At 40.9% G+C, this 9,878-nt stretch overlaps 2 protein-coding genes across 8 annotated transcripts in view; both read left to right on the top strand.

Moving 5' to 3' along the window:
- The window catches only part of phtf1 (putative homeodomain transcription factor 1), a 10,207-nt gene extending 3,185 nt beyond the window's left edge, over nt 1-7,022 (top strand). For both annotated transcript variants that reach the window (XM_071899944.2, XM_071899943.2), the window contains 10 exons: nt 586-771; nt 1,005-1,259; nt 2,137-2,265; nt 2,793-3,062; nt 3,395-3,526; nt 3,646-3,732; nt 4,081-4,236; nt 4,716-4,811; nt 5,243-5,368; nt 6,137-7,022. In XM_071899944.2, coding sequence (XP_071756045.1) covers nt 586-771; nt 1,005-1,259; nt 2,137-2,265; nt 2,793-3,062; nt 3,395-3,526; nt 3,646-3,732; nt 4,081-4,236; nt 4,716-4,811; nt 5,243-5,368; nt 6,137-6,157 — 1,458 coding nt within the window. In that variant the 3' untranslated portion in view covers nt 6,158-7,022. The remainder of the gene's footprint in view (nt 1-585; nt 772-1,004; nt 1,260-2,136; nt 2,266-2,792; nt 3,063-3,394; nt 3,527-3,645; nt 3,733-4,080; nt 4,237-4,715; nt 4,812-5,242; nt 5,369-6,136) is intronic.
- Nucleotides 7,023-8,231: 1,209 nt separating this feature from the next.
- The window catches only part of pfkfb2b (6-phosphofructo-2-kinase/fructose-2,6-biphosphatase 2b), an 85,848-nt gene continuing 84,201 nt past the window's right edge, over nt 8,232-9,878 (top strand). For all 6 annotated transcript variants that reach the window (XM_078283756.1, XM_078283755.1, XM_078283754.1 and 3 more), the window contains exons 1-2: nt 8,232-8,362; nt 9,141-9,266. In XM_078283756.1, the coding sequence (XP_078139882.1) occupies nt 8,278-8,362; nt 9,141-9,266 (211 nt within the window). In that variant the 5' untranslated portion in view covers nt 8,232-8,277. The remainder of the gene's footprint in view (nt 8,363-9,140; nt 9,267-9,878) is intronic.

Here is a 9,878-nt window from a genome sequence, read left to right as displayed (position 1 = left end):
AGATGTTTTCTTAAGTCTGTAGAATATGATGTATAGGCCAGGACATCTCTGCAGCACGACAATATTTAATTTAAAATGGTATTTTGACACACATTTCGCCTTTAACAAATATTGCGCCTCCTGCGATTTGAAAATTGCAGTAGGCCATATTGCGATTTCGATAAAATTTCGATTAATTGTTCAGCCCTAGTACAGTCGGTCATCTCATTCAGTTGATAGACAATCTCAACAGTGCAGTGTAAAGCAGGGCGTGAAACTAACTTGTAGATTGGTCTTTGATATCTTGAAAAATTTTTGTTGTTTTTTCATTGTGTCAATATCTGTAGAATTTTAAACTTTTTAAATTTGTCTCAATGATAGCAGATAAACTGGCAAACACATACAGTGAAGATAGTTCATAGTAGTAAGCAGCGCTCCAGCCTTCAGGTCTCTTAATTCCACTATAACTGTAGCTTGTTGGCTTTTTTTTTTTTTTTTTTTTTTAACCTATAGATGCAGTCTGATATAACTATCCCTTGTGCTATTACACTAGGGTGATTTCATTATCACGATCATTCATTTGTCCTCTTTATTTTTTTCTCACAGAACAATAAAAGGAAGTCGGGGTTCGGGGCGTCTGATGAGCTCTCCAGTGAGGAAGAGGAGGAGGGACACTCGGTAGAAGTCATTCCTCATCAAGAGAGACACCCTGCTGCAACTTGGCTGACATCTGCACCTGTCCTTAGGAAGAGAAGTCTCAAGTCTTTCTCAAAACCCACACTAAGGCCTCAGGTAAACCTTGCATGCATTGGATATTGTTTCATTGTATGTTAAAGATAAAGAGATAACCAAGTTCATCAACAAACATTCGTTTGTAATAGAAATGACAGTTTTCTTGCTTTTTATCCATTTTCTGCAGTTTTATTTTGTTATAACCACACACCTCAAAAAATATCCTAAACTCATGCAGTACCCGAAGTCTTTTTGAATACCGTCAAACTGCGATACGTTTGGTTTGAAAACAGGAAGGAAGTGGGGCTACTGTCAGGGACGCCAAGGTGAAGCCTCGCGAACTGGAGCGCCTCAGGCCAAGCGGGGGCTCCCGGCCCGCCTCCGATACCGATGACACAATGTGGGAGGAGCTTCTCCAGGGGCCTGACTCCGTCTCCACGGGGAGCACGGATAGTGAGGGGGAGGGGAGGTACAACACTGGCATGACACTCCCCCAAGCCACCACTCCGAGTAGTGATGATGAGAGCCTGCAGCAAGGAATCACTGGAGTGAGTCTGCCAAAAAAACTATTGTAGAGTCGTTGCCAACTGGTTTTGCCTATGGATTTACAATTGACCTTTCTTTATGGGAAAAATTACTCGAGAAAACATCTTAGTCTAATGATAGCCTAGTCTAGTAAATTGTTATTAATCGATTTTAAAGTCTCAAATTGCCCATCTAACAGGAGACTGTTTGGTGTTATCGTAACTGATGTTGAATATTAGGGTCCTGCTGTAATATTTAATCTGCAATATTACCAGCAGTCACAATAAGCCCAGAAAGAGCATGTGGTTTAAGAGAGAATAGCTTATATTTTATTGTATCATGCTCATAAGAAAATAAAGTACTAAGTGCTAAAGTGCTGTACAAAGCTGTGTCAAATGTTTCGTTCACATCTTCCTCAGTGACACAAATAAGAAAGCTTAACACGATCCTCTTGGATTCTCTTCATGCTGGTTTAATTGATATGTTCCTGGAATCTACGCACCCACGTTTGAAGAGTGTTGGACTTTTAAGTGTGCAGAGCAGCCCTGTGTATCTTAAGAGGGAATAGGCAAGGAAAAGGCTTAGTTTGAGAGCTGCAGTGGTGTTTTTTTTCATTTGTCTCAAAAGAATGTAGCCTCAAATTAAAAACATTCATCTTCTTCATAATCACAAAAAGATGCTTGATAGAATTTCATAATTGCCCTGGAATATGTTGTCATAGTCCGGCTATTTTTTATATATCCATAACCGTTTCCTATGAGCTAATCTTGGGTTATACCCTATTGTTTGTGAAACACTACAGTAGTATATCTGCATTCAGTCTTGGTCATTGCCCAGTTACACACTGGACACTATGTGTTTTGCATATACCTGACTGTGATCTGTTGTGTTTCACTGCAGGGCCAGCTGTCCTGGCTGCAGGCATGCCACCCATCCAAGGACCGTGTCAGTGCCATAATATGGGAGCAGGGCGAGTGTAAGAAAGCAGACATGTCAGTATTGGAGATCAGTGGGATCATCCTCACACGGGTACACCTCCCATAGACCACTCATTACACAGCAGTGTTTGGTATATTCTTCTACTGAAATTCTTAGTGGCATCTGCTAGGCAGACCTGGACCAGATTGTGTTTGCAAGTACCTTTTTATTGGCGGCTTTTAGCCCGCTCCGGTGGCAGATGGGTGGTGTTTGCTACACAGGACAAAACAATGGCTTCAAGAGAGTTTACACAATCAGAGGAAGGTATTTGCAAGTCAAATTAGAAGATTTTTCTGGTTGACAATTTACCTCAGACTATCCAAATCATCCTGGTGCAGTAAATCCCACCCATCTGGTACTCTGCAGTTTAGAACGAAAGCTATTATTTGGCTTGATATGTGTTGAGCTGGGCTGCTGCTTGATATTTGACATTTTTATTTTTGCAGTATTAGTCCCTGATTGATTCAACACAATCCTGTTGTTCGTATAGACCAAAGTTTTCAGTCAGACTGTTTCTTACATCATCCCATGGGCCTTCTGTGTCATCAGCATGCCAGAATGACCTTTCTTGTTAACAGGTGAAGTTAGTGGAGCAGGGAATGGGTTACCTCGTGCTCGGTGGGCTGGTGACCGCCACGCTGGCTCTGCTTCCCTTCGCCTTCCGCTTGGCGCAACATCTGGACATGTCGAGCCTTGGCTCCCTGACGCTGACGGAGCTGGTGAAAATGGCCGTGGGACCTCCCGATGCCCAAGCCTACGCCTTTTTCTTCATCACCACCGTGGAGAGAGTCTGCCTCACGGGCCTGTTCTTCTTCATGATGTGTGTGGCGGAGAGAACTTACAAACAGGTGAGGAATAACAATCGTATGAACCTCTCAAAACTGATGTGGGAAGAGATGAGAGATCTGTTTCCATGGGCTAAGGCACATTAGGTACTTGTGACGTCATGATTTTGAACTCATGACCTTTTTCGCATGTCATTCCCTTGGTCTTTATCATCTCTCCTGTCTCTCTCTACTTTGCCCTGTCTAATAAAGCAGAAATATTAGTATTCGGGGAAAAAAGAAGCGACAAGAGATGCTGTTTTCCTCTCATCATTCAGCCGCACAGCACAACAACTTCCACTTCAATCAGTGGTCATTTGTATTATTCTTTTTTTTTTTTTTTTTTTCTCCAACAGAGACTCGTATTTGCCAAGCTCTTCAGCCACATCACTTCAGCGCGCAAGGCCAAGAAATCTGAGATCCCACATTTCAGGCTGAAGAAAGTGCAGAACATAAAGATGTGGTTATCACTACGCTCCTTTCTCAAGGTTTGTGTGCTCCTGCTCTCCTATTCTGTTAGTTCACTGTTTTCACCACTAGAGGGTCACAGTCACAGTCCTGCCTCTTGTTTTTAATGGTCTCTCATTGATTTGTTTGTTCGATACAGAGACGAGGGCCCCAGCGCTCTGTTGATGTCATCGTCTCCACTATCTTCCTCTTAGCACTTTCCATTTCGTTCATCATTTGTGCTCAGGTCAGTCATATCCGCTCAAACAGATTTGATCTGATTAGAGAGAATAATAATTTACAGTTGTAATTGTGTCTTGCAAATAGTCTGAGTCTGGCATATAGAGGAAACAATGGTTGGAAAGACACTTATTTGTGAAACACACATCCATAGTCTGTTACTTTTTGTGAAGATACATTTTAAAGTTAAGGGATAAAATGTTGTTTTTTATGCTGTGAATGACACTTGCATGCCTTTATTTTAGGCCGTAACCGTAATTTCCCCACTAATCAAAATGCCAGGGGCTACCAGTTAAAACAATACACTGTTTCTTATGTGATGCTGTGTCATTTGATCTGTGTACCCCTACCTCAGCTTCTGCACAGTCACAAGACATTCCTGGAGACTCTGACCAACTGGGAGCTGATGGTGTGGGGTTCATCCCTCATCCTCTTCCTGTTACGGCTGGCCACCCTGGGCTCCGAGACCAACTGCAAATACAGCAACGCCTCAGTGCTGCTCACTGAGCAGGTAAGGGGATGGGTGTGTGTGGGTGTGTGTGTGTGTGTGTGTGTGAGACACACATGCACACAAAACAACACAGACAGTAAAAGGTTATTACATTACATTATTACATTAATGCAAAAATATAAAAATTAGAGACACTGCCACAATTTGAAACAAAATTGCACTCTCTAGAACACATACACTGGAATATGTATGAGCACAATACATTGGAACTTGATAACATGCTGACATTATTGATCTGGTTCTTCTGTTGATCTTGTTCCTCTTCTGCTTGATACTGTTCCTCTGTAATTTCCACCAAAGTGAAACTGTTTGTTGTGGATTGCTGTTGTAACTGTTTTGTGAATTAGTGTGTAACTGTGTTATGTTTGGCTGTGAAAAAGAATTTCCTCTTGAAGACAAACTAAACTAAACTTACCTAGCCAACTAACTATTTATTATGCATGTTCCTCTGTACATAAAACTATTTTTTTTTTTTTTAGATCAACTTGTATCTCAAGATGGAGAAGAAGCCCAACAAGAAAGAAGAGCTCAACATTGTGAACAACGTTTTGAAACTTGCTACAAAACTGATGAAAGTAAGCATGAATTCTGCTGGTTTACAGCCCAGGTTTCCAGTTGAATGTACTTTATCATACAGTTATACATCTTGATTTGAATTATTATTTTTCTAAAGCACAGCTTGCCAAATTGGGACCCAAATTTCACAAAAACCTAAGTGTTCCAGAGTGTAAAATATTCTGTATTTCAAATATTTTGCTTCAGTTGAAGTACATCTAAGGAAATTACTTTGTGAAAAACGTGCAGTGGGAAGCATAATAATATGCATTTTGAATCTATAAACCCTAAGAAGCTATTTTTTCACTTGTTAGATTTCTAAATGAAGGTCCAATAGGAGTATTTTTTGCCAACAGCTGATTACCCATGTTAAATTTGGCCCTCTCTCTACCAAAATGTCTGGGCACTCCTGTTGTAAGGCATACATAAATAAGTTTATTCCCTCCCCCAGGAACTGGACACTCCGTTCAGACTGCTGGGTCTGACGGTGAACCCTCTGATCTATAACATTACCAAAGTGGTCATCCTGTCTGCTGTGTCTGCTGTGGTCAGCGACCTGCTCGGCTTCAACATCAGAGTGAGTCGAGTCTCGGTGGTGACTCTTCAAATTACAGCTCCTTCGTTTCTGCAATAATGGTGTAACAAGGCAGTACAAAATCAATGATGGCAAATTATGAGTCATTATACAGAAACCACTAAAGATCGAGAAAGAGAGGAAACTTTTCCTTTCCTTCCCTTCTTTGTGCAGTAGCCTATTTCTCTCAAGGTCTTGCCAAATCCAACAGTCTGACCTGTAATTATTCAGTGTATGGTAGGAGAATGATTAGCCTTAGTTGCAACATAATTGAATTTGCATCAAATCTTGTTTTATATATATAGCTATATATAGTTATATATGTAAGAAAGCTGTCAGCTTCAGTCTTGGGGAACCGACAAACAAACCTGCATCATAGCATATGGAGACTTTGACATGAAATTTAAGCTTCAACTGATGAGTTATGCCGCTCCAAGTGGAGGAGATACACCAACAAGAAGGTGCTGTCCAGTGGATAGCAAGCAACTGGAGGGTTTCTCAAATTACATTTACAGCGTCGAGCATCAGAGTCAAAGTAGCTTTGGTGAAGTCAATGAATCCTTAACTGCTGCAGGGATGCACCACTGTAGGTTATGCTGTGCTCTGACCATTTATGAATAAATGCATATGTGTAGGGGTTGTTGTGTAGGCTGTGTGTGGGTATGAGAGTCAAGGAGGGATATGCAGCCAGACAAATTTCAATTTCCTTGTGTAATTGGCAGTAACCATCTTCCTCTAATGAACATTTTATCTCTTTTGCTTAATCCCCAGCTGTGGAAAATCAAGCCTTAATGTGAATACGCCAAACCACTAACTGTCGGACACTGGAGACGAGAAACTCCTATCCTCTGCTGCAGACAGCCAATCATCTATACAAAGTGCGCAAACCTACTGACAGTGTATTCGTCGTCTGTGCCTTCCAAGGAACACTGAACTTTCTGTCTCCGGATTTCATCAGTCCATTCACAACAAGCATGAGATGCTCCGACAATCGCTTACGCGCCATCGGCTGCTCGATTGGCACGACAACACACTGCTTCTGTCAGCCGCTCCACTAACCCAGTGCCTAACCTTTGACCCTTGAATGTCCCCAAGTCTCTAGTGAAAACAAGCAGTCAGCTGTTGCCTTCTAAGGTCTGAGAACCTTTCAGGCTCTGGCGGCATCCAGATTTCCGAATGTGTGTCACGCAAAGATGCGTGGCCAAAAGGTGAAATAGGAAATAAGAGAGAGAAATGCAGACAATATGTAGATAGTTTCTGTGTAGCCTTATTTGCAGATGTTTCTCAGTAGTATAGTATGGTTCAATTAACTGTAAAACAAGCGCTGTGTGTTATGTAAAGCCAGTAAATCAAAATGGGTAGCCAACTGTATGAAATGAATTTTCTTAGGACTTAACTCTGCTTTCAACCTTTTGTACTATTTAAGGAAGAAAATATTATAACTTGTAAGTGGGCTTTATTTATTCGGGGTTCAGTATTATATTAGTGCTTAAACTTGTAACGGTACCTGTAGATCCTGACTCTTGGACCACCATCAATGCCTTTGTACCGAAGACCATGGTTGACTAAAATAACTATGCAAAGACTGTATAGTTATGCTTAAAGAAAATGTGTTGTTTTGTTTGATAGAAGTGATTAAAATGCTTTTTCATCCTTGGATGTGGGCACTGATTTTGTACAACTGTGTGCATGAGACACAAAGTTTTTCATTACCCATACTGAAGTTATGTAAGAATTATTGCTGTTCTCTGCTGCTTTAGATCAGTTTGTTCTCATGCAGTTTTGCACCGGACTTCTGCAGATACTGTGCCCTTGATATCTTACTGCAGTTTGTTCTCAGGGCTTTTAAATGAGCGGGACTGGCTGTGTTATGTGTACCATAGATCTATTATCAACGTTACGGTAGGAAAATATGACGTAGAGGCACACCTTCAGCTTGGAAGGACACCAGCCGACCGACGGACCTCGCGCTCCAAGGACAGGCCGACCACACCGGCTGCTCTAGCGCAGCGGCGGCCGCTGCTTTCGGTCAGTCAAGTCGCGACTGTCCGTCTGGAGATTATAAGTACCGGGGCGTGCAACGACGACCACAGCGGCATCTCCAGCTCATCATTTGCCTAAACACCAGGTAAAAACATACATCTAATGAAATGTGGAGCTCTAAAAACGTGCCGTTCTGGATTTTATTCGAGGGAAATGAAAAATTCGGTAAATAATTCGCGTTATAGCCTACATCTTAGATTCGGTGCTGTGAATAAACGCAGTCACCTAGGTTATAGAGCAAACATCCCGGCCTGCCCTGCTCTTATCATATTCTTGTTAGACTGTATCACTGCGGCTTTGGCACAGTAACGCAGCGCGTCAGAAGCCAAAGTGCGCTTTTTATTCTGGAGCGCGCGGCCGGACAGATGATGTGGCAGCGCCTTTTCTCCTCATCCCTTCACTGGATGTGAGGCTGACCGGCGATGTTGCCAGGGATACAAAGCTATTTCCATAACACCTTTTTTTTTTTTTTTTTTTACTTTTTATTTAAATGTTTCCATTATTTTACAGAACAAAACATTCCCTGACATAGGACCTCATAGAAATAAAAATAAAAATAGGTAAAGAAACAGACATTTACAAAAGAGGGGGGCATTTGCAGCAAAGCAGGATCAGTTACCGAGGAACAGAACAATGGCATTTTCGGTGGTATTCGATTATAATAACACATTTTGTTACCATAACACCTTTTTTAAATGTCTTAGTTTAGTGTATGTGGAATTTCAATAGGTAATACCGATGTCATGTAGCCTATGGATTAAGATATTAATGACTTTAATCTCTGGCAAAACATTCCTCTGTTTCAGACCAGCTTGGACAATGCCCCACTGAGAGGAGGCTTTTGAATTTGGCTCAAACAAGACTTCAACATGTCAAGCATTCAGAGAGACTCCGGCTCTGCAAACTCAGCAGAAGCCAAGAAAGCAGAGCTGAGAGTGAATGAGAAGAAATGCTGTAAGTAAAGTCTCAAGCCTCCCAGAGTGAGATTTCACCAAGTTCTTCTGCATGATTGCTCTAAATGTTTTGATTTGAAGAGTCTACAAGTGCTCTTTTAACATCTAACCTTTATTGTTCACTCAGTGCACTAAATTCACAAAAGTTTCATTCATTCATTTGGTGTAATTCTGACTTTGCAGCTCAGTTATTTAAAACAAAAGACAGTCTTGAGGAAAATAGATCTCTGCAGGAAATTGGAATATGAAATGATTAAATGAACTTGTGATACAAAAATACACCGTGTGACACCTTCTGTGGTTTGGCACTCGAGTCCAGTGCTCTTAAGAAAATTGCTTTTCTCTCCCAGGACATTTTCCTCTTCTTCACATTTCTGCTGCTGCTCCCTTTGATCCCAGTCACACAGATTATATTTGTCTGAAGAGATAATTATACTCTTTCCAGTACACACAAATGGCCTAGTTGTAATGCTGTCCCAGTCCCTAAAAGTCGTTTAAGAATGGAAACTAAAACATACATAACATGCACTTTGATGCAGTAATTTTAATCACCATTTAAAGGTTTCAGTTTTCTGTGGAACAATCATAACGTTGACTGCCGGTTACATGACAAACAGTATTCAAATTCACACCTTCCACTGAGATCCTGCAAATTTGAGTCTCCCTTGTTTTACTTAACTTTGCATAATTCCACATTTCATTTTCTGCCTGTTATACAATATGTTTTTTTATTACTTATGTAGGATCTCTTCTTATGTGTGCATCTGTCTCCTGTTTAGCATGGGCCTCCTATATGACTAACTCTCCAACGGTGATCGTAATGATTGGCCTGCCTGCAAGAGGAAAGACCTACATGTCTAAGAAACTCACACGTTACCTCAACTGGATAGGAGTCCCGACCAAAGGTAGAGAATGAAATGTGTTTTTCTTCTCAGTGTAAATCAGTTTTCCTTTCACTGTATGCAAAATGAAGAACATTTTTGGAAAAAAAGTTACCAGATGTTCATCATTTCAAAATTACAGGTGATATGGCCATCTTACTTGCAAGTTTTCTTTATCTTTAAATAAGTGCCATATTCAACCTTTTGAAATCACAGGTGTATTATGGCCTACAAACTGTTGTGCCTTAATTAGACACATGGGCAGTTTTAAATCAACGTTTTAAGTCTCTTGAGGATGGAAGTGTCCTGAGTTTATCTAAAGGACATCTTCAGAGGAGGATCTTATGGGTATCTGCCAAAGTTATACAGAAAGTTTGTCGTTGTATTTTGACCCTGATTTGAGGCCCATCAGCAGATAGTTATTGGTTCATTCAGATCATTCAGCATTGGTTTAACTTGCTTAGAGTATCAGATTGATGAGGTTCATCATATAAGGACAGTTAGAACCATGTCAGTTGTCGATCACAGAAAAGTATATTTCATTGACTTTCAAATACTTTCCAGTGATTGTCTAAACTGTATTTGTATTGTGTGTGGCAAACCCCACCTACCTGGGCGCCATGTATATAATACAAT

The sequence above is a fragment of the Centroberyx gerrardi genome, chromosome 5 (assembly GCF_048128805.1).
Source record: "Centroberyx gerrardi isolate f3 chromosome 5, fCenGer3.hap1.cur.20231027, whole genome shotgun sequence".
Taxonomy (NCBI): Eukaryota; Metazoa; Chordata; class Actinopteri; order Beryciformes; family Berycidae; genus Centroberyx; species Centroberyx gerrardi.
Note: the sequence above shows the minus strand (reverse complement) of the source record. Positions and strands in the feature narration are given on the sequence as shown.